This window comes from Prionailurus viverrinus, chromosome X, assembly GCF_022837055.1.
Source record: "Prionailurus viverrinus isolate Anna chromosome X, UM_Priviv_1.0, whole genome shotgun sequence".
NCBI lineage: Eukaryota > Metazoa > Chordata > Mammalia > Carnivora > Felidae > Prionailurus > Prionailurus viverrinus.
In genome coordinates this window covers 88,462,165-88,487,401 of record NC_062579.1, presented here as the reverse complement: position 1 = coordinate 88,487,401, position 25,237 = coordinate 88,462,165, and the positions used below count along the sequence as shown (strand labels likewise).

The 25,237-nt window shown below is 40.4% G+C and overlaps 1 protein-coding gene across 1 annotated transcript; it reads right to left on the bottom strand.

Moving 5' to 3' along the window:
- Window positions 1-414: 414 nt before the first annotated feature.
- SLC6A14 (solute carrier family 6 member 14) lies at window positions 415-23,439 on the bottom strand. The gene is made up of 14 exons (XM_047844276.1): window positions 23,392-23,439; window positions 22,254-22,419; window positions 18,608-18,739; window positions 16,840-17,001; window positions 15,712-15,850; window positions 14,128-14,260; window positions 11,918-12,058; window positions 7,768-7,996; window positions 6,016-6,141; window positions 4,710-4,828; window positions 4,181-4,280; window positions 3,815-3,924; window positions 1,459-1,626; window positions 415-561 (listed from the first exon to the last, which is right to left on the bottom strand). Exons 1-14 carry the CDS (start codon window positions 23,437-23,439, stop codon window positions 415-417), a joined length of 1,920 nt encoding a protein of 639 aa, XP_047700232.1.
- Window positions 23,440-25,237: the final 1,798 nt, after the last annotated feature.

The following is a 25,237-nucleotide window of genomic DNA, read 5'->3' as shown; positions in this document are numbered from 1 at the left end:
TTTCCCCAGCTTTATGGAAAAGAAAGCTTGTATACTAAGAAAATATAGCAAACAATTTTTTAAAACTTGTATAATAGAAAATATACCAATTTTCTAAATAACCGGCTCAAAATAAAGTCTTCAGCATATTAGAAAAATATTGTGGTAATATTTACAAAAGTGTTATTGTGAAATAGAGACAGCTGCGTATGTGTTATACAGATAGATGATCTAAAAAGAAATATAATAATCACATTGTTAAGTATTCGTAGATTCACATTATATCACATTCCTGCTTAAATGGGAAAACAAGTTTATACTATTATGGACATAGTATATACATTTTTCTACTCAATTAACCTACAAATAAATAAAATTTTCCTTGATTCTAAAGTTACCACTTTACATGACCACATCTGTTTAAAACATTAGATCTCATTCTGGTTTTCTACTGCCGCTGACAGTAGGTATTTCATGGTCAGTCTCTTTTTTAGGATCTATCATGTCTTTGTATCTCTCCCCACGATGTCGTTCCAGGTACGGACCCCAGTTAGAAGCTGGTCTACAACAGCTTACGATGCGCTGAAAAGAAAAAAAAAAAAAAAAAGCATGTTTTAGACCATATCAAATATCAAACCGTATTTCCTTTGCAGAATATTGTTTCCTCGCTAAGCAAAATGACCTAGGAACCACAGAAAAGTCAAAAGCGATCATCAAAATTCTTAATATAGTGTGCTAAAAAAAATGATACTCAAAGTTAACTAGTTGTTAATAGAATTACATTGACTACAAGACAAAAATAACCGAGCCTACAAATGATTTTAAGAGGAAGTGTCTGAGCCCATTACTCCACGTCTTTTCACTGAATTCTCCGACATTGCTGTCCTTCCCTGAGAGTGAGAGTCAGGTGAGGATTTAATCTAGCATATGCCTAGAACCAAAGAAAGGGAACCCCGGGGTCAAACCATCGATCTGGATGGGAATAATTGGGGAAATTATTTAAAACCTGACTCCTGACATTTGTCCCAGTCATTGTCCTAGTGAGATGTCATAAGCAACTCCATCCCCCTGGGCCTCCGTGCAAGAGGGATCACTCAGGGTCTAGATGGGGTGCGAGATCATTTACCAGGCTTTTTCAAGTCTGCACACGCTATTAGGACATGCGTTCTAACCGGCCAATGCTTTTAAGGTGAAGATCGTAGATCTAAAGCAAAAAGGTCATTTGCCTTGTGTCCTCTTCAGGGACAACTCAGCACAAGTATAAATGGCATAACTTGTACGTGCCGAACACCCTTAATAGGGCCTGAGGATACAGCAGCAAGCAACATAGGACTCCTCCCTAAAGGAGCTTATAATCTAGTACAAGACACACAGATATATAAATATAAAGCAATGTTATGTACACAGTAGTCAGATGAGTAATCTTCATGCGGATCGTAAGTACTCTATTTAAAGAATAAATAATATAAATGTGCTTACTTGGAAGATAGTTCCTTCAGCTTGAATTATTTTTACGACGGCCATAATTGGAATCCAAATAATGCAGAAAATAATCATACACCAGCCTAGAGCAACTCCCCAGTCAGGGTACGGAATTTTGGCATAGTTAGGCCTATGAAATTTCACCAATGACCAGATCAAGATTGCCTGTGAAAATAAAGTATGAAAAAGCAATGCTAAAGATTAGACTTTATTGCATTAGTGATTTCTGTTGCACCAACTGTGAGGAATTTGATCCCCTTCCTTGGAAACAATCCATCAAACGCAATTGCAATGAAGATACACTCAAGCGACTAAAATAACCCAGTGACCAGCCAGAAGATAATTCTAAATGAACCAATCTAAGTAACTTGCATTTGACTTTGAATAGATTCTTCCAAAATGGGCACCTCCATATCTGTGCAAAAGGTGCAAATAAATACTTGTGCCACATGTGTTTCAATGCCCAGGAAATATATCAGGCTGAAAGTTAAATGATACCTGAAAATTTCTGTCCTTGACCTTTTAACTTTAATTTATAATAGTATGGTTTTATTCTGTGCCATAAGCTAGCCAGCGTATAGGAGAATGTAAAGTACCCTTTAGCGAACAGGCTGTGCTCCCTTGCTTAGCAATTGTTTCTAGTATCTCCCACTGCACAGGGCAGTCCTTACGCCACACCTGAAACACACACGCGTTCACACACATTTGGTACATATTTACCAAAGCACACGTCACCTCCAGCCTCTCTGGCAGAGAAAAACAAGCTCAATGTACGTATGGGCAAAACAGCGAAATCGGAATCTTAACAGTGAAAAGACTGAAGTTGAGGTCAAGTTAAAAAAAAAAATCTTTAACAAAATCTGGACATGTTGCCACATTAAATCTAACTCTTTAGAAATCTGTAAAGCAAACGAAACTAAATAAACAAAAGCCAGAGTCACCTCCTAGTTTCTCTAGATCTAGCTGTCTTTGTTTTGCTAAAACCAGTGGAGAAATGGAATGTAAGAATCTTTATCAAATAGCTATTCAAGCTTACTATTAAAATTAAATAGGTTAATTCCATTCATTTAAGTAATTTAAATGTATTTCCCAATTGCCATAATTTTTTACATAACTACAAGAGAATGGATGAGGGATCCGGGAGAGTATCCATGACCTCACATGACTTTATACAAAATAGATGGTAATGTATAACCCTTCATATTTAATACTTTTGCATTTGAAATTAAATCCCATTGTCAAAGCTGTGTAATCGATGAAAACTGGCTGGCTAAAAAGTATAGTGAGGTCTTCTAAATTGATAAAGGGCTTATTTGATTATGGAGACTTGTCAAAGGAGGAAAACAATATTTAGTAGCACAGTCAAAATCGTTTAGCTAGAATATGGGGCGTCTGAAATATTTTGATCGAGTACATCCAGTCCCAAACTGCTCGCTACTTGAAACTGACCTTATGAAATGTAAATAAATAAGTAAGTAAGTAAATAAATAAATCTTAACACCCTCTAAAACAAACATAATATTTCAGATGTGAAGCAAATTCTGGATCAAATTATTTAATGCATGAAGACAGTGAGAACCAACAGATGTCCCCTTATGAATTTTTGCCACCTCCCCATCTCTACCAAGACAGTAATCCTCCATCCTGTGAAATGTTTTTGTCAATCAGTCATTTACTGCGCCGAACTGTTCTTTAAAGGTTTCCTGTTTATATGCCGTGTCTGTCCAGTAAGATCTCTTTTGCTTTCTCTCGGTTCTTAAATAGTACCCATTGTTGAATTTAACATGAACCATTGCCTCTGTTGACAGCGGTGAGTTTCTTTTAGCCATTTCAGATCGTAAATACCTTCCCATACAGAGAAAAATTATGCATTAAAATCTGAGTGTTGCTTCTTAGCAATTTGTATATTTAGATCGCATTCCTTGAAGACAAGAGCCTGCGTCTTAGCAGAGAGGTTAGGAACATTGTAGATGACTCGGCGTATTTTTAGGGAACGAGCAAATGAACCATTTCTACTTATTCTATTGAGAATGTTTAAATATGTAAGATCTGTAAGTCTATAGGAGCCTGTTCTTTTTCTCAAATGGTAAATGTTTAAACCTATAGCCTCAAAAGCAATATTGCAAAGGCGTTTTAATTTAGGCCACTTGCAGGTGCCAGTCATAAAGCAAAAGTTGGAAGCCATTAATTTATGACATTAGTTTGCTTTATTGTCTCCGATATGAATTATTCTTCAAGTTTCTATTGGAAATGTTATATATATATATATATATATATATATATATATAAAACATTTATATAGATAATAATATGTATATTATTGATACCAAATTCATGGCATATTAATACTTACAATCAGAAGAAGAGGTGTAATGACAAACCAGCAAGCTCTCCACCAAAGCCAGAATATCCACCTTTTTGCTCCAATCATCATTTCTATATCTTCAATGAATCTGTTCCCACCTTAAAAAAAAAAAAAAAAAAGTGCGTTCAGCCCTTGCTCACATTTTCTTCCTTTAATCATTGTGGCCCCAAATTATCTTTCTATCTAAACATTTTCCTATACTGCAGCAATGGAGTATACGCTTTCAACTACAGTAGCTTCATTATCAACTTTCCCAGTTATATTATACTCTACTATTACGGTAAACATAATGAAAAGGAACCAAACTAAATTACTGTAATGAAATGTGTAGGTAATTCTGTAGTTGCTGTTTACCGTAAATCCAGATGATTCCTATTATTTCCAGTATAGCCGCAATCAAAATGCCCCATCCAGCACAGAAGTGGTCAATCAGATGAACCCAGTAAATTCCAGCCTACAAAAAGAATACCAAATCACCTCTAAGTATATTTTAATTATTTTTATGACTGACGAAGTCTTTAAAGTGAATCTGTTCATTTGATTTTCACAAATGCTCCTTGGTTTCACCTGTGCTAAGATGTGAAACAAGAACATTTTCAAATGTAAAGACCAAATGTGGCTTTAAATATCTCGAAAGGGATATGTGACTTCATTGTAATTGGGGAAGTTGTCCATTATTGGGTCTCCTCCCCTCTTCAAAATAGACTGCCCATTGAAATTGTGCTGTAATGGGAAAAAAAAACTGGGCTAAAACTCAGAAAGCCTTGATCCAAGGCAGACTTAGACTTGTCACGGAACATCCTCTTAAACCTTTGTTTCCTCATGTAGATTATGAAGTACATTCCAACGAATGATTTGTCTGTGTAAAAATACTATAGTATACCTGAGTCACACAGACGAGACCAAGGAGAAACAGCACCAAGCAGCAACCCAAAGTTATAGGAACCCTCATTTTCTTCATCACTTTGGGAAATAAATCTTGGATCGTTGTTGTAATCGTTTCTTCAGAAGGGGAGAAAAATGGCGGGTTAATGTCAACTCACTTGCCGATAATTTTAATCCAAGAATTCCACTTCTATTAATCACATTTACAAATATATGAAAAGAATATACTCTGGGTCCTACTCCCGGCTTTTAAAAATCCATAGGGTCCTTTCTCTTTGCAGTCACCACTTGTTGGTTCTGATAAAAAACCGAACGCGGCCCTCTTCATTTGTTGGTTCTAGTCTGTTTTTTAAGGCTTTTCGTTGGTGGTAACTACGAGGTAACAGATCTCTGGGGCTGAAGTAGTTTGCAAGAGGGTTATGGGGAAGGAAGAATTCTAGAACTTTTAAATAAGGTGAATATTTGAATAAATACCATGGAGACAGAAAGGCCTTCCAGGTTTAAGAAACAAATGGGTTCGTGAAACAATCCTGGCTAAAAATAGAAGGTTGTATGCCCAAAAGGATTAAGATGCAGGTTTAAAATGTTCAAGGGCTTTGAAAGTCAACTAGAGAAAGCCAGACTTTATACTGTACAGAGTTAGCTATTAAAATATTTTATGTAAGAGTGATACGACGAAGAATGTTCCAGAATCTCTAGCTGTGTACCCTAGGGAAAATCCCCATGTGTACGCAGAGTAATAACTGCAGTAGCGTGCGTGAGTTTTAAAAGTGGAAATAGTCCAAATGGCCATCATTATGGGGACAGATTGTGAATTAACTAGATCCGCATGAGCACATGTCAACAAAGGTTCACAATACAGGTAAAAAAAAAAAAAAAAAAAAACAACCGTCAGGGTGACATGTATGCTATGAGACTTCACGTTTATGTGACAAAATTTTATTTAGGTGGTATTTATGGATACACATGTAGCGTCTACAAACATGGACTGAGTGCCACACGTAATCCGTGGTGACAGTTGCTGCTAGGAAGGAAGAAATGTGAATCGTATTCGGGACAGAAACACAGGGAGCTTCAATTTCATTCCTGAAGCAAATATAAAGTATTAAACGCCTGTTCCTTTCGGGTGCCTACGGCGTGAGTGCTTTGTATTTTTCTGTATTTAAAATCAAGTTAAAAAGAATTTGCAGGCCCTAAGAGTAAAAGCTGATGAGGACAACAAGGATAGGAAAAGGATATTTTCAAGCAGGGGAAACATGAGTAAAATATAAGAGGGATATGTTAACCCTGGAAGGATTACTTACCAATGGATGCAAACTGAGAGTCGAGACCCAAAGTCAAAAGCATGAAGAAAAATAATATGGACCAAAATGGCCCACCTGGGAGTTGGGCTAGAGCTTCTGGATAAGCAATGAACGCCAGATCAAAACCTAAGAAAAATGTATGACACGGAATTTAAATTAGTTGCCAAAGAGTTCACATATTTGGACATTTTCAACATAAGACACTAGAAAACTTTCATTTTAATTTGGCAACCCGATCCATGGTATACATTCTTGAGCAACTATTTCATTTCCACTTTTAAAAATATTTGACTTGGGGGCGCCTGGGTGGCGCAGTCGGTTAAGCGTCCGACTTCAGCCAGGTCACCATCTCGCGGTCCGTGAGTTCGAGCCCCGCGTCGGGCTCTGGGCTGACGGCTCGGAGCCTGGAGCCTGTTTCCGATTCTGTGTCTCCCTCTCTCTCTGCCCCTCCCCCGTTCATGCTCTGTCTCTCTCTGTCCCAAAAATAAATAAACGTTGAAAAAAACATTAAAAAAAAATATTTGACTTGGTTGTTCAGTCGATGCGATAACGCGAGCACGTGACAAGAATTACGCTAGTGAGAAAAATTTTCTAAGCGGCACATGTCTCACATAAGAAATCTTAACTATTTCAACGATTTTGTTTAACCAAATTTCATGTTTTTAAAGATTCGTGAAGAATAACGACGGTCTTACACTCCAGGAATCTAAAGGAAGTCGTCTTAGCCTAGAAAGTCTGAAAGAATTACGCTATCGAGAAAGATATGTTTATGGAACTACCTTTCTAGTCTTCGGCCGTCTCTCCAAATGTTCACCCGGAATCACTATTTGTAGCGGCATTTTAATTAGTATACGGACACTTGCAAGATTGTATGTAACTAAACTAAAAACTGACTCTTATTTCATATTTGATGTGTATTAATTTTAGAGGTGCTTTTGAATTTTTTCCAAGTAGGTGGTACTTAGTTTTAAGTATGTTGAGTTTCTCCAGACTCCCAGACGACTGGCCTTGCATTCAGGAGAATTAGCTGCGAGCCTGTACTGTGCCACTATCCGTCCCTCCTCTGGAAGTGAGGAGCTGGACGTTGGATTATCCATAAGGTCCCTTCTAGTCCTAACATTCTATTCTCCTGCATTGGTCTCTCCATCAAGTGCTAGCCATAAATAAAAATTTAAGGAGGAATTCCTACTACTAAGGACCCTAGAATTCTTTTCCTGAGAATCTCAGCCAGATAATTAAGCATCCCTAGCCAATGGCTTTAAAGTTAGGAAGTTCATTAATCAGGTTCCTTTAAAGCTGGACACTCAAAGTCACTTGGGTTTCTATCTATACGAGATCTGATGTGTCTTCAAAGTTCAGACACAATACTGTACTTGCACTCATATAGTCATATATATATGAACACACACATGTATATGTACACACACATACATGAAGATAACGCAGGTAAAGGCACGCACGATGCCTGATACTTGTAATTGTACAATAAGTAGTCCATGTTAAGGACTAAACAGAATTCAATAAAAATATCTTCTTAAACAATTGTTCCCTAATATAGTCCTGTTTTCCGAGATCATCCGAGAAGTACCACATCATTAAGACAATCAAATTACCTAAGATGAAATGAGAAAGAAAATGCAACGCCCTAACTCCTGCTTGAGTGCTTTCAGTAAATTGCTATAAAATGTATTAGTGTTTCCTAAATGAGCTGCACTGAATTAATCAAAGTTATTAATATATAGCGTTACATACCTGATTTTACAACTTGAGAGACCTCCTTTCCCGATATATGAGCCATGTGTCCCAATATAGAAAAAATAGCAAATCCGGCGAACACGCTCGTGAGGCAGTTCGTCAAACAAACCACAATAGCATCTGAGAAGCAGTTGTTATTGAACTTATTGTAAGATGATAGAGCAACTAAGCCGCCCCAAGCCACCGAAAGGGAGTAAAATATTTGAGTGGCCGCGTCTTTCCAAACCTATAAGAAAAAGCAATTTAGTGTTTCAAAACATGCACTTTAAATGTTACACTTCTGTAAAATATGTTTATATATACAAATGAGTGAATATGAGCAGTAAGGGAGGAAACGCCAACTACCCACTGCTCAGCTTAAAAAGGAAAAAGTTTCCAGTGTTCGAGAGCCTCCAAGCACCCTTTTCTGACATCACCCTTCAACTTCCAGTGGTAACTGCTATCCTGACTTGTGTGTGTATGACTTCCTTGTTCTCCTTTAAATTTTTAAACTAGATAAATGTGTCTACCCAAACAACACGGCATTTAGCGGAGTGTACAGAAAAGTTTTCTTAATGCCTTGGAAACCTGCACAACTTGCCTTTTTTCATTCAGGGTTGTATGAGATTTGTCCATTATCAATTTGAACCAAATGCAATTTCAATTTTGTGAGTCAAAACTGAAAACATATTGACAGATTCATATGGTTTAGCTAAAGATACATGGTTTTGAACACTTGTAAACATATTTTTAATGTTTATTTTTGAGAGAGAGAGAGAGAGAGAGAGAGACAGAGTGCAAGCGGGGGAGGGGCAGAGAGAGAGGGAGACACCGAATCCGAAGCGGGCTCCAGGCTCCGAGCTGTCAGCCCAGAGCCCGACGCGGGGCTCGAACTCACAGACTGTGAGATCATGACCTGAGCCGAAGTCGGACGCTTAACCGACTGAGCCACCCAGGCGCCCCTGTTCATGAATCTATTTCTGAGACTACTGTCCCAACTGGTCAGAAAGAATGTGACCAGAAACTATGGAACAGCACGTTGTTTCAATTCCTATAGCGTTATGATATTGTTTCATATCTGGCAGAACAGGTGTTCTTTACTTCTTCAAAAACACCTTTCTTCTTTTGCCTTTTTCTCCTTCACATACGCTTTACTATCGGCTTTCCAGGTCTAAGGAAGACCGTGCTGCAATCCTGATGAAAATTCTACTGACTCTACACATCAATTTGGGGACAACAGAAACATATCAATTCTTAACAAGGCATCCCTTAGATCACCAATTCCCTTATCCTGTGTTAGTTTGATTAGAGCCTCATGTAGCCGGCCTCAAGTCTTTAACAGCCTCCCCCTCACGTCATCTAATCCACCCCTTTACCAATCTGCCTTTCACAGTGTACCCCTCCTAGATCATTGCTAAAGGACAATAATTAATCATAGAAATGAATCGAAGTGAATCCATTTTAACAGTGAAATTCTGTAGATCTAATGCGACCCAAAGGAAAAAAAAAAAAAACCCTAATTGTGTAGATTTCAAATAATAAGACCGGCCAAGATTTGGGCAAAAGCGGGGGTTTTTTTAGTCCATCTAAACACAGGACTGCTCAGTTGAAGGCAGGCACTAGAATATGGTGACGAAGAGCCATAGCCCTGTAGTCACAAAGAATGAAGTTTACATCCAATATCTCTCACTCTCCTTGACTTCACTTTATATAATGTTTTTTTTAAATTTTTTTAACGTTTATTTATTATTGAGAGACAGAGACAGAGAGAGAGCACAAGCAGGGGAGGGGCAGAGAGAGGAGGAGACACAGAATCCGAAGCAGGCCCAGGCTCCGAGCCATCAGCACAGAGCCTGACGCGGGGCTCGAACCCACAAACTGTGAGATCGTGACCTGAGCCAAAGTCGGACGCTCAACCGACTGAGCCACCCAGGCGCCCCTATATAACGTTTTTAAGCCTGTTTGTTCATCTGTAAAATGGAGATGGTGATGAAGATGATGATGATGATGATAAAATAAGTCAAAAGAACAAAATATATACAATTATTACTATTGATGTCCTAGGGATGATGTGTGAGAATTTACTAAGATAGTATCTGTAAAGCAATTAGGATGCTCAGTGGTAGCTATGATTGCTATTAAGGAAAATAATCATAAATTGATACTTGGTCTCTTTTATGGAAATTAAAAACTCTAATTCCCCCCTTGAAAAGTATGTAATCTATTTCCAATTTCAATAGGAATAAAAGTTGTCAGGGAGTAAAATATTACTAGGTCTTCAGAATAGAGCTTGATGTTAGATTATTATTATATTATAATTACTTTATAATGGCAGGAAGCCAGTAGAAAGCAAAATGGATGGATGGATGGATGGATGGATGGACGGACGGATAGATGGATGGATAGACAGGATAAGATAGATAGATAGATAGATGATAGATGGATACATACATATATAGATAGATACATAGATACATAGATGGTATATAATGGTTATTTCACATTTCTTAGGCAGCTGCTTTTACTTGACACATTTTGTATGCATATGTGAGTTAAGGGGATCTTAGAAATGAGTGTGGCAGGTCTGGGTTCTATGAAAATGCTAGACGTGTACCTAAGGTTGCAAATAAGAGTGAAGCAAAATTCCAAACATAGTTATAATCTCCATATCTATCAATCTCATAGCTATCTACAAAATTATTGCTTTGGGGATTCGAAAACCTTAATTCAAGATGCACCAGCTGGCTGTGTCAACTTAACTAAATGTGACTCTTTCTGGGTTTTAATTTCATCACTATAAAATGAAGGAGTTAGCAAAATCATCACTGAAGACCAGAAGAGTCTTCTAGCTATGAATGTGTGTGGTCCTCTGCTCTCCTAAAGACTGTAACAGAGTTCAGATAGCCAAAGAAAAGGAAAAAATGTATATATTTGTGATCCCAGGCTCAGAATACAGATTATGAGAAATAAAAAAAACATCTAAGAAATAATTCTCATTACCAGCAAACCCAAAGAAAGAGTGAAGGTACTGTTTGTACGGGGGGGGGGGGGGGTGAGGAAGAAGGGGGGTTCAATTGTATGTTTCACAAGGAGCTTTAGGTTTAGGCCTGATATTTTAAAGGTAATAGAGACAATGAAACACAGACCAATATGAAATAATCACATACATTTTTCAGGCTTGTAAACATCTCTTAAAGAATATCAAAGGGGCTTTTCATCGGTGCTCACAGTTATGAAGTTTAAGGAAAATGGAGGGTCCACTTCTTAGGGAAAATGTTGCCATCTATAATAGTACAATGTAACGTAACAGCAGTGATTAAAATCATTGCCGATATTTAGATAGCAGTTTACCATTTTGAAAGCGCATTAATTAATATTTTATCTTGTCTAACAACCTAACAGAGAGAAGATGATGAGTACCAACTTCCATTTTATTTGTTTCTTATTCATCATCAAAAATGTCCCTTGAGTTGGGAAGATATTAACAAACAAGGTTAAAAGACGTGAGACTCAAGATAAATGAAGAAATAAACAAATGGCCTGCGGACACATCAAGCTACATCTCCAAGACTAAAACAATAAAAGTTCATAATTCTAAAAGAACGTAAGGCCGTTGTGGTTAATTATTGAGGGAAAATTATTTGGGCACAGGAAACCAAAGGCCAGAGACTGACATCCCAATTTTCGAAAAAGGCAAAGGATACATAGATTTCCATGACTAAAAACTGGTCAATTTGACTGGATTACCAGAAAGATTCTACAGCAAATAATTAAATATCCAGATTGGAAGTACTTAGAAAATAGCAAACTGCTATCTGGCAATGGACGAGAGCTAAAAGAGGGTTTACCCAATTCACATTCATGGCACATGGTTAGGTTTATAACAGTCTTGTTTATGGAATGCTTCATTCACTTCAAATTTGTGTTGTAACAGCATAATCCATTAGGTGCACTTTGATTTTAATTTGGGGATATTCACTTGGAAGACAATTAAAATGCACACTAGACCATTAAACTCGCGGCTGTAGTCTTGAAATCTAGTGTATCCAAGAAGTCTCACGGTCTCACGGTCCTCCTCGGCAACTTGTAGGCATTATGACACTCCTGTTCAGTGTTTGCTTTTCAGGTTTACCTCCTCGGATCATTTGAAATCCAAATGGAGTCTTACCTCAGCTTCCCGGAGTTTGGTAAAGTTTGACTGTGCTCCAATATAGTATGAAATGCCTTTCGACGCACCCTCCAGAGTCGCACCTCGGATTAACAGGATGAGTAGGACGACATAGGGGAAAATCGCTGTAAAATATACCACCTACCAAGAAAAACAACCAGAGGTTAAGAAGTTAGATTTTTCAGCGGTGGTATTGAATTGTATGCAAACAAAGTTATTAGCCAGTCGAGATCAGCAAAATACAGTATCAAAGACTTCGTAAGTTACTAATGAATCTGGTGACACCCCTACCAAAGTTGCCATCGTCTTGTCTTTCTGTTCTCCCCGCTCTCAAATGATCCATTTTCAAAACACTCCGATGTATGAAGCAGTGTTTCCTGGGTTCACGTTGTGAATACACGAGACCTCAGCGGTAGCAACTTGGAATCTAGATAGACTGCTTTCCTAAATATGTCTTTTTCAATGTCTGAGGAGACAGAGTATTGCTTCTTGGTAAATTACTACACTGAGATGGGAAGGGACATGGTCTTAAACCCCGCAATGGTTTGTATATATTCACTCCCCAAGGAGAAGGAACATAATCTCCCACGAGATGGCCAAATCTCATGAAGGCTGATTAGAGCGAATACCGAGCCCTTGATATTATTATCCTTAAAGCTGCCATTAAGAGATTTGATAGCACAGATACAAGAGCGCTGCTCGTAGCCTAGACAACACATGGTTCCAGATGAGCAGATTGCCTCTGAGGCTGGCTTTTCATCAACGCGGATGATTTCTTTGATCCATAGATGTCCTATGTTTGACGATAGGCCCAAGGAGACGATTTAAAGCCAGCCAGAGACCAATAACAATTAACTGCCTAGGCAAATGGCCTATCGGGGATTATTTCAATATTAACGTCAAAAGGGAGCCACGGGTTTCAAAAATGTGCAACTGAAACATTATTTTCGAAGGTTTCCACGGACTTTCTGAGGGGCACAGTACTTGTGTGATCTGGTGGCATCCATTATAATTTTACATTAACTGAATGTGCTAGATATTCTACCGGGAATTCATAGAGAGAGTCCACAGTTATGCCGGTCCTCCATCTTTAGGAGATTTCGACCTAGCAGTTACAAACACATAAATATTCGCTTCTCTGGGCGCTGCACAACTGTTCATGGAGAAAATTTCACGTTGTTCCCGGAAATTGCCAAGATGCTCTCTGAAAGTTTAAAACATAAAACCATACAGAGGGACAATACTAATGGTTTTTCAGAAGAGGACAAAAAGAGGGTTCTGAGTCGTTCTGGGGAAGCTGTAGAACAGCTAATGCTATCTAACAAGGATCTAGACTTTTCCAAACCCAACACTGCAATACATAATTCCATTCAAGATGCTTATTTATATAATAGGACAGACAATTTAAAAATATATGCCCAAGCCTCAGAATGCTGTCTTGACTAGCAGGGTCCAACTTCTGGGTACAGCTGACCCTTGAACAACACAGGTTTGAACTGCACGGGTCCACTTATATGAGGATTGTTTTCGATAAATCCAGTACCGTGAATGTATTTTCTCTTGCAATTTTCTTAATGACATTTTCTTTTCTCTAGCTTACTTTATTGTAAGAATACAGTATATAGTATATGTAACAGGGCGCCCGGGTGGCTCAGTCGGTGAAGTGTCCAACTTCAGCTCCGGTCATGATCTCGCCGTTGGTGAGTTGGAGCCCCGCGTCGGGCTCTGTGCTGACAGCTCAGAGCCTGGAGCCTGTTTCAGATTCTGTGTCTCCCTCTCTCTGCCCCTCCCCCACTCACGCTCTGTCTCTCTCTCTCTCTCTCTCTCAAAAATAAATGAATGAACATTAAAAATATGCACATAACGTACAAAAATAGGTGTTAATTGACTATGCTATCAGTAAGGCTTCTGGTCAACAATAGTAGGATTTTCAACTGCACGGGGTGGGGGTGTTGGTGCCCCCCACCCCAGACTTGTTCAAGGGTCAGCTGTCATTGTCAAACTCTAGTACTAGTTTTTGCTTGCTTTATTTATACCAATAGCGGGGATCTTATGTATTTTCTTACAGCCAGGCCGCCTCCTTAGAAAGCTTTTCACGCATTTGAATTGTTCCCGTTATAGAAAAAACATGCATTTGATTATGCTTGCCACTGAACTTCAACGAAGTTGGAAAAGAGCTACATCACTCTCTAATGTGTTTTCCGAATTACCTTGCCAGAAGACTTGATTCCTTTAAATAGCGCTGCTCCGACTATGAGCCAAGCCAGAAGAAGACAAAGTGCTAAATACCACACAATTACCCCAGTCTCATCCATTCCACTTGACCGCTGGAGCGCCACTTTGCTGAAAGCACACAAGTCCTTCTTATGAACACAGAATCGCTGGTCCTACTACATCGAATTCTGCAACATCCGTCATCCAGGAGGATGTTCCATGTATCTCAATACATCAACGTCATGGGACGTTTTTATTGATACCATTGTAAAGAGGGGCAAACGTAGTTCAATGAAAAGCTAGGCTATGCATGTGAGCGTTAACCGTGGCCAGTGCACAGTTCCAAACCCTCGAATAAAACATCTACTAGTTCCTGTAGCTATGGTTTCCCCCCTCGTATTTCAAAGCTCCTTTATGTAAAAATAATAATAATAATAATAATAATAACCTTACATCAGGTTATTTCTTTCATTCGTCACCGTATTTTTTCTCCAAGTAAAATGATGAAGAAAACCCCGAAAATTATATTCAATCATTCATCACGCTTTTAGTGAGCATCAAACCTAGACTGGTCCCCATTTGTATGCCTTTTTCAAAGGCTTTCTGTAACATTCAATGATTTCTGTTAGAGACGTGCGTGGATCTGGGATTTTAATTCTTCGCTTTATGTTTGGGAACATTTTAAGATCCAAATTTTAAAAGGGCCACAGGGCATTAGCACATCGGTGAGGAAGAACTCATTACAGCGTTATTCAAGGAAATCTGGTAAGGGTCAAAGGTAGGTAGAAGTAAGGAGAGTAGAAGAGATCATTTAAAATGAATACAAGTAAATATATATATATATATATCTATAATATATACATAACATATATATAATAATATATATAATCTCACATATCTATTTTTACCATGTAATGACAATTATAAGTAAAATAGACAATGAAGAATTTCAGCCTTAAATAAATAGCAATTTTGCTCCAAATATTACTCATCACCCAGCTGTTTATTATTAGAATTTGCTCATTGTAGTCCAAAATGTGAGTATTTTTTTCTTCAAAGCAATGCCCTAACTTAGACCTAAAAAGCAATGAATCAACCACTGCTGACAGTATTCTGCTCATTTAATAAGGAATTTTTAAATGACCATTTATTGACTATGAGCTGATTTTGCAGGTTACTGCTACTCACACAGGCTGGGTAAGCATTTGAGTCAAATGCAGCATAATTTGTTCCGATTCCCCTTTTTTGTCCCACTAACATGAGGTAAGGAAAGAGCTGATCACTATTTTACTGTTATTTACAAAAATTGTACGTCACCTCTGTTTAAGAAGCAGATCGTCTGGGGCACCTGGGTGACCCGGTCGGTTAAGCGTCTGGCCCTTGGTTTTGGCTCAGGTCACCGTCTCACGGTTTGCAAGTTCAAGCCCCGCGTCGGGCTCTGAGCCGGCGGCACGGAGCCTGCTTGGGATTCTCTCTCCCTCTCTCTCCGCCCCTCCCCTGCTCATGCTCACTCTCTCTCTCTCTCAAAATAAATCAACACTGAAAAAAAAAAAAAAAAGTAGATCGTCTAACATACTCACTTCCAATATTGTTCACTGGGAAGCTGTCCTGGCTGATAAGCCTCACTTCCATTGATGCAGGTCAAATTGTGGGTGCTTAACCAGCTTTTATTTACTCGGATGATGTCCCCCATCGTTGTACTCACATTACAATGAGTAACTAAAAATTATAAAGAAGAGCACACACAGAGACACGTACTTAGTTTTAGAAAAGTATTTTCCTGGAAAAAAAAGTATGAATGGTAAAATAAACTGTTTAGATTGTTACTTGGTGAGGGCAGAGGAGAAATCTTACAAATGGAATAAACCCTGAGTGCTCGGCATCTTAAGTCTTCTCTAATACTGAGCTTGGGGTGAGTATAGTAATAACCGCCATAAAGTAACAATCATTTCAGATGGGATTTAGTGCTCTAAGGAATTTTTAGGATGTGGACTTAATGAACCTATATAGATAAGTGATACCTTTAAATGGCTAAGAAGCATGAAAGCTTTATCCCTTTATTCTTTGATAGACATAGGCAATCCCAGTAGTAATAGCCTACAGTCTCAATATCACGTGATCCCAAAGACCAGCAACGTATGATGGAGACAACGGACATTCTCCAGCTGCTGAAACACAATACAAATCTTGGTTTGCGAGCAGCACTCGTTCCGGAAACATGCTTGTGATCCCAAGCACTCGTATATCAAAGCGAATTTTGAGAACCATTGGCTCAGTTGTGATCACGCGACACTCGGTGCCACGTACAACTCATATGGCAAGACGTCGCCCGTTTATCACGTTAAAACTTATCGGAAATGTTTGCTCGTCTTGCGGAACGCCCGCAGGACAAGTTCCTCGCAATCCAAGGCTTCACTATAGTACTATCATGGATAGAGCTTTTCTCTACCACTTTCCCATTTTCTTCCTTCTCTCCTGCCTACTCCAAATGATGGCTTAGTTTTTACTGGCTGCCCTCAGAAATGAACGGATTGCACTAATCAATTTTCAAGTTATCCAGGCTTTATTCGGCTTTCATCAATAACCCATGGCTCACTTTGGATTGCACCTAAATTGGTTAGAAAATAATGTAGCCCTTTAAGCTTATTAGAAAATATAGAAGAACAATGCTCAGTTCACACATTTTTAAAAAAATAGATGTAGCTTACCTATAGGCGACCTGCTACAGTTATCATCTGCCCAAACCGAACAATTTTTCCATGGTAGCTCACTTTGAAAAGAAGCAAACATGTAGAAAAGACTATAGGCAATTATGACATTGTAATAGATTGTCACAAAAATGGATATCAGGACCATCGTAATTCCCACACCTGGAAAAGAGAACAATTAAAATTTTTTTAAAAAAGTGAAATTTCTTTTGCTAATTCGTTAAGAAAACTGCATCTCAATTTCCCCAAATCTATCTTATTTATTTTATTTTATTTTATTTTATTTTATTTTATTTTATTTTATATTTTTGTTAATGTTTATTCATTTTTGAGAGACAGAGAGAGACAGAGCATGGCGGGGACGGGGCAGAGAGGGGGAGACACAGAATCTGAAACAGGCTCCAGCCTCTGAGCTGTCAGCACAGAGCCCGATGCGGGACTCGAACTCACAGACCGTGAGATCATGACCTGAGCTGAAGTCAGACAGTCAACCGACTGAGCCACCGAGGCGCCCCTCCCCAAATCTATTTTAAAATGAGAAGTCTGGTTCAGACATTTTCTTTGCCTTTCCTTGTTTTGAGCAGGAGTGGGGAGGCAGTCTAACTACTGTCTAAATAGCTTTCTTCTCAAATTTAAAATTATGTTGGTGATTGGCTTTCTCAGACCGGTTTTTCAGTTAATTAGAAAATGGTACTAAGATCAAGGGCAGAAAACCTCTATTCATCCATCAAGTTCACATGAGCAATCACCCATGGCCATTACTCTCTTTTTCAGTCAGAAAATTCTTGTCACCGTGGGTCCTATTCTTAAAAACAAACAGAGGCGCCTGGGTGGCTGGGTTAAGCGTCTGACTGTTGATTTCAGCTCAGGTCATGATCTCACGGTTCGTGGGTTCAAGCCCCACATCCGGCTCTGGGCTGACAGCGCGGAGCCTGCTTGGGATTCTGTCTCCCTGTCTCTCCACCCCTCCCCTGCTCATTCTCTTTCTCTCAAAAATAAATAAATAAATAAACATTCAAAACCAACCGACAAACACTAGTTATGGCTCTACTTACTTCATCTATAAACCAGTATTTTAATAAGTGGAAGACAAAGCCTCCAAACGAGTGCACAGGATTTCTCCAAGTACATGTAAAGAACATCCAACAACTCCGTACCCATCTGAATTTAAACTTCCGAAGTTTCTTGAACTCTCCGGTGTCAAACTGCAGTGTAACATTGAATAGAACTCGAACGCTCAAGGCTAGCTTCTGCGGTGGCTTCCTCAATATTCCAGCACGACTGTTCTATGCACCTCACTATCAATTTATTTTTGACGCTGCATTGAGGCTTTTGCAAATAGTTTGCAGCCGTTGAAACTAATCTTCAGGCAGGAGGGCTGTTTGATGTTTAATGACAATCAAGGCACTTTGAAAACCTTCCCGGGAAGTTAATACGCAACACGACTACAATTGTGTGCCAGAGGAATTTAAAAGGTGAAAATAGGAGAATAATGACACCCTTAAACACCCTCTAGCATCCCCCCCACCCCCCCCCCACCCCCGCCCGGTCCCTTCCATACCATCAGCCCCAGAGAAACAGAACTCCAAATTAACATTTGGTCTGTAAATTCTATGCTGGCAAACGTTCAGAGGAAAAAAAAAAAACCGGATGCCTCTTTTGCCTTTCCCATGTCCAAATTGGAAACATTTTAACGCCACAAAGTGGGGACAGCTCTATACGCCAAATAGGCCAATAAGCACCATAGGGAAAATGTCGTGATACCAACCTTGAAACAATGGAAGAATCCTCCAAACTGAAACTGGACCTAAGCTAGCAAACTGTCCCAGTGAACACTCCAGAAAGAACAAGGGTAAACCAGCCAGCGCGAGCATGATCGCGTAAGGTATCAAGAAGGCACCTGAAACATGCAAAATAGAACCAAAGTGCCATTATGTCACGAAACCTCCGACGACCGTTTGACAACCAACATAACACTCTGAAAGCATTCTGATACAGTGGGTCCTGTATCGGTCCTGACGGGGTTTAGTCCCCAGATTTACTACTCTCTGTGAGAGAGTAGTTGATGCTCTAAACCTTGACGTCCTCATCTGCGAAATGGGAGTCCAGTGTTACCTAAAGACGCTAGCCTAAAACATAGCCTAAAGGGGTGCCTGGGTGGCTCAGGGGGTTGAGCATCCACACTTCTTGATTTCTGCTCAGGTCATCATGTCACTGCTGGGGATCGAGCCCCTCTGCCCCTCCCCCCCCCCCCCAGCTTGCTCTATCTCTAAAAATAAAAATAAATAAAAATAAAAAACTATAGCCTATAAAAAGCGATCCAGAGGAGGTGAATGATCACAGGCTTTGGAGCCAGATACACCTTGGTTTATACCCCGACTCCACCATGTGCTAGTTATGAGACCTGGGGCAATTTACCTAACCTCCGGACCTTGGGTTCCTCATATATGGGGAGGACAAGAATAACTCATCAGTATGTGGCAAGGGTTCGATTACAGAGCCTATGTGAAAACACTTGGCAAGATGGCACACACATCGTAGATGTTCAAAGTTAGTTTCCCTCCTTTGTCCTTTCTAAATAAGTAGTCTATTTTTTTTTAAGACTTCGGGTGCAAATGCTAAATGTGTTTTAGAGCAGAAGTGTTTGCAACTAAGGATATTATTCCCCAAAGAGTCGTAAGAGTCATTCCTCAATAAGAAATGTCCTGTTTTTGGTAAAAGATTCTGAAGGTTTGAGGTCTACTCTTAGTTAGCTTTTCTATTTTATTCTTATTTCTTTTAATGTTCATTCATTTTTGAGGGAGAGAGACAGAGAGAGAGAGAGAATGAGCAGGGGAGGGCCAGAGAGAGGGGGACAGAGGATCAGAAGCAGGCTCAGAACTGTCAGCGCGGAGCCCGACGTGGGGCTCGAACAGACAAACTGTGGGATCATGAACTGAGCCAAAGTTGGATGCTCAACTGACTGAGCCACCCAGACGCCCCAACTTTTTTATTTTATACAGACTAAATCTCCTACCGTTAGAGTATCCAGATCCCTTTTGGCACTGTAAGTTAAAACTTTTATTATTTTAGGGGCGCCTGGGTGGCTCAGTCGGTTAAGCGTCCGACTTCGGCTCAGGTCATGATCTCACGGTCCATGGGTTCGAGCCCCGCGTCGGGCTCTGTGCTGACAGCTCAGAGCCTGGAGCCTGCTTCGGATTCTGTGTCTCCCTCTCTCTCTGACCCTCCCCCGTCCATGCTCTGTCTCTCTGTCTCAAAAATAAATAAACATTAAAAAAATTTTTTTCTAGTAAATAAAATAAAACTTTTATTATTTTACTTTTTTTCTGCCCACACCTGGGGCATAATATTGCTGATTTGAACGTTTGCCAGATTGTAGGCTGAAGCAGGGACAAAGTATTACATTTATTGATCAAGCACTCTAGAAGTCTTAACAAAGTTTAATAAGAAAACATGGGGATCGGTGAATAAAAAAAATGGGTTTTTGAATTATGTACATTTCATGCACCCATGTTACACTGTTTTCCTCATGTATCTTTCATATTACGATATTGTAACATCATACCTGGGGATTACATTTTCCCAACCCTCAAAATTTATTCTATTAAAAATAATGAGACAATAAAATACTTGTTATGTACAAGTCACTAGTCACTAGAACATAGAGACAAATATGTTTTTATAGATGTTGCAATGCACATGGCATCATTACTATGACTAATAGAAGTTTAAGTCCCACCAATGATAAATATAAAGAGAAGTAATACAAAATATCCCCGTCCAAATACAATAATAAGGTAAATTTTACTAGCCCATTACATTTTTTTCAAAAAAAAAAAAAAGGATTGTTTTCCTCAGTGGTATATATAGCTTTTTACTTATTATATTATTTTTTTAATTAATAACAACCACAACTGGTAAATTATGAATAACATACAGTGGCCACAAATTGTTAACGCTGCTGACCTAGACCCTACGGTCGTATGATACCTCTTTTTCATAAACTGGTAAGAAGAATCTACAGATAACGATGGGTCGAGATTTTAGCAATGGTTTTCCAAACCTGACCATATTTAAAACTCTGATCATTAATACTTGACAAATCTGAATTTCCTGTTCCTCGCCTACCCTTGGACAGAAGAGCAAAAAAGCAGTCGAAAGAGCCTAGATCCCCGTTACCCAAATGATACGATCTTTAAAAACTGAGAGCTGATGTGATATGTTAATATTGGGAGAAAATGAGGGCGAAGATGATAAAAGCATTTGGGGGCCTACGTTTAAAACTCTCTATTTGACCTTGTTTAACATAGTTCCTGGAAATGCATGGCAACTACTGGGTTTATATATGACATCAAGGCACAGGGAATTTCTGAACCTAGGGATAATCTGAACCTGAACACCAGAGGCTAGACGGGAGTCTGCACGCTCTTCACTACGTGTGACCTGAGGACTTAGACGCCAAAATGATTGTACTCCTAACTCATCTTCAAGTGCAAACTTAGACCAAGCCCATGGCTAAACAACGTAGGCTCCAGAGAGGGGAGTTTATGTCATCAACACTTGAAGTGTTTGATCAACAGACCTTGCTTCTTGAGGCTCCAAAGGCCCATATGAATGTTCTAATGCAACCAATTAACAAGGAATATGAGATTGAAACATCACCACACAAAATCCTATTATACCAAGAAAAATAATTATAGTGGCACAGTTTCACTGGTTCCCAATTATGAAATCTAAGGGCATGGAACCTCTACACTTCTAATAGAACCTGTAATTACAAGTAAATAAAATATGGTGTAAGTGAAAAGTTGTTTCGACATTACTAGAGAATTGTGCAACTCATTTTGTTTCCTTCTGTGTGTCACCTCAGAGTTATTTTATTCTCTTGGTTCTAATTGAGTCTTCCCTAATGATCTATAGGTATAAACAGTATCATTTGGCAGAAATTGAACATCTGGTCTTGAACTAAATTCTCATTGCATTTTGGAAGGATCTTCTACATGGCCCATCCAGTCTGGAATACATGTAACTGAATATTGCAGCTTAAAATACTAAACCTTTATTTTTTAATCAACTCCTTCGACACTCGTGTTTCCAGAATGGAATGCCTTACGCTATTCAAGCAAACAGTGTATTTGAACTTCGCTTCAGAATGAGAATTCCCCGTCTTTCGTCTAGATTCAGCCTTACGTTAAGCCAAACACACTTAAATCAGAAACTCAGAAGTTGCCACCTGCCCAACTTGAGCTAGCAACTCGTAGTCTGATGATAAATGAAGTATTGCTTATTCCCCATCTTCCCACTAACTCACACTATCACCTGCCTTTCCTCAGTTCTCAAAATAGCCTCTGAGGCCACACAGCACCCCATTTAGACTAGAAGGGAAAGAAGTTGGGGGTGGGGGTGAGAAATACCTCCGCCATTGTTGTAGGTCAGATAGGGGAATCTCCACACATTTCCCAGGCCCACTGCATATCCAACCATAGATAGAAGATAATCCGATTTTTTGGACCAGTTACCACGGTCCTGATTCTCATCGTTTTCACCAACATGGAAATTCTCAGATGAAGCTGTCACTTTCTGGTAGAAGAGACGATATCAAGAGTTTGTCTTTATGCTATTAAAAGTCCACAGAAGCATAATTACACACACACACACACACACACACACACACACACTCAAAGACAGACAGACAGACAGACAGACAGAGGATGAACCCAGAAAGCCACAGCCGAGGGAAACACTTTTCAAAGGTTGAGGACATTTCTGCTAATGGCTGTTTTTACTTTACAACATTTACCTCTTAAAATGAAAAAAAAAAAAAAAAACCTCTTTAGGTGGAGATGTTTACTCCTTTTGGGGGTAAGATCATCCAAATGTTGATGCAAAGGTTACACGGGGTACCCCGCACGAAGGGCAAAAGAAGGTGGACGAATCAATAAGGTTTCAACTACAAAAGCCTTAAAGATGAATTAGGGAAAATGAACACCCTGGAGATTGTATGAGATCTTTGAGAAGAAGGATCCAATTTAGCTTCCACTAAACCAGACAAACGAAAAGAATTTACAGACTCTCTTTCCCATGAGCCGATAGTTTGGGATGTTTGGAGTTAAGGGAAGTTTAACTTCTCTCCTTGTCTTGGAGACAAGACAGTCAGTGCTTTTCTGAAAGCCCCAGTATAATATTCCTAGACAAATTCTCCCAACCTCTTAGCTGCTCTAGGGTATAGAAGTTTCCTCAGGTCAGATAAGGACAGTGCCATTTCCTCATTTCCCTCCAGCGTATGGACACAGTCCGGAGAGGGACAGAAAACAGGATTCTGTGGGCGTGCCCAAAGCACAGGTTGAGGTGACCCTCAGTCTTCAGGCGACCCCACTAAGACCTGTTCTATTTTTCCCATACTCTATGGGGACATCTCAGGCACACTTGAAGGCAGTTGAAGAGAAACGTGGAGAATAAGGAACAGCCACAGACGGCAAATACAGGGACTGCTTCCCCTGAAGTTTTTCCTTCCCCGGCCCCCCACACCTCCCGCCGCTTCCAGACTCCTACCTCCTTCCCTCTGCACTTGAAGAAGCTCGGGCACTTCAACTTGTCCATGGTTGACTCACTCCCTCTGCTCGCTCCACCTCGTCTCGCAGTGCGGCTGAGCTTGACGGCTGACAGGTGCACACTCCCCCGTTGCTACCTGCCTGAGCGAGCCACCTTGCCCAGGGGTGGGACCATTTATGGAGGGAGCTCTCCCCTCCCCTTTCAGGGCGCCCTGTCGTGTCAATTACCGGAAGGGACCAAAGTGAGCCTCTGGTTTTTCCCCAGGTAAGCTGGCGTGTAGCAATCCCCTGCCCTGGCCCGGGGAAAGGGCTGGGCTGTGAGCGAGCGGCGGAGCAGGGAGCAGCCTGAGCCCAAGTGACTGACAGCCTTTGACTCAGAGCCCAGCAGGTGCCTTCGCAATCTCACCTCCTTTCCCGGGTTCCCTGCTTCCTCCTAGCCTCCTCTCTTAGTCTGGTCTCTGTCCCGATGCCACATGCTGATCTCCACTGGCGTGCGGGGGGGGGGGGGGGGGGGGGGAGGGTAGAGAAGGGGAAGAAGGACCCCGTCTGGGGGCCCATTCTGTTCCCCAAGATTCTTCTGAACAGACCATATCGTCCTGGGCCCTGGGATTTCTCAAAGTTTTCCCCTCACTAGAAAGCACTTGATCTCCTGGGGCAAACGCTGCTCCCGGAGGCAAAGGCTCCTGAATCGGGCACCTTGAAAAGCAGCCACCTGAGATAATATTACTCAGCTGGCTCTGCCTGAAAAGAGCAACCTGGAGCTGAAGTCTCGGGGACCTTTCTCAGCCTTCGGGACAGCGTTGCCCTTTACAGGGATGGCTTTGTGTAGTATTTCAAAGAGGCCAAACAAAAACAAATTATCGAGCAGGTTTCTGGGAAATTCTAGCCCCAACAAAGGACTCCACTCTGCAAGAGTGGGGCCTTAGAAAGTAAACTATGAGGAAGCATCCCAGCTTGGCCAGGGAGGAAAAGAATTATATAGTGCTGTTTACCAGCGTGGCACCTCGTCATCAAAACGCGCGGAGTATTTCATCGGACTCGGGTTACAAGATGGTGGCAGTTGCATGGAACAGTGTGAATCGGTGCCCTCAGAGGAACCAGCAGAGGGTCAGATTCTGTACGGTGTGTGCGGCTCCCTTGTTCTTTGTCCTCTGTTGACCGACATGAATTTCCCATTTGCAGCAGAAATATACCCTGAGGAATCTGGGCAGGTAAAGCAGAGGAAAGCTCACGAGGGGAGCGAAAAGGTAGTAATGAGAAGCCATCAATGAATTCCACCTGACTTTGTCTTGAACATGGCACAGGCTGGTGTGTGTGTGTGTGTGTGCGCGCGCGCGCGTGTGCGCACACCTATTAGTATTATATACTACCTATTATATGCACGCTACTAGGTGTGACCTAAAGGCTAAAATGAAGAGAGGAGAGGAAAAGGGACGTATAACTCTCTCTGTAAAAGGATGAACTGAAAGGCAAATCTAATAGCATTTCCCAAACGATCGACATCTCGTAGAAATTAAAGGCACCCAGCGAGGGACAATGAAACAGATGGCGACTGTGGGAAGAGAAGGAGAATAGGAGTCTTAAGGATAGATACATTATGGGGATATCGAGGCAGGAGTAGGGGGGGATGCAGAGGAAGTGGCCCCCAATTCTCCCTGCCTCTTATGCAGTAGAGGAGCTTCTAACGACAGTTTAGAGCATCAAGGCATAAACTTTAAAATAGAAGGTATTTAAAAAAAAAGGGGGCGGCGACTGGGTGGCTCAGATTCTGTCTCGATCTCTCTCTCTGTCCCTCCCCCACTCGCTCTCTCTCTCTCTCTCTCTCAAAAATAAATAAACATTACAAT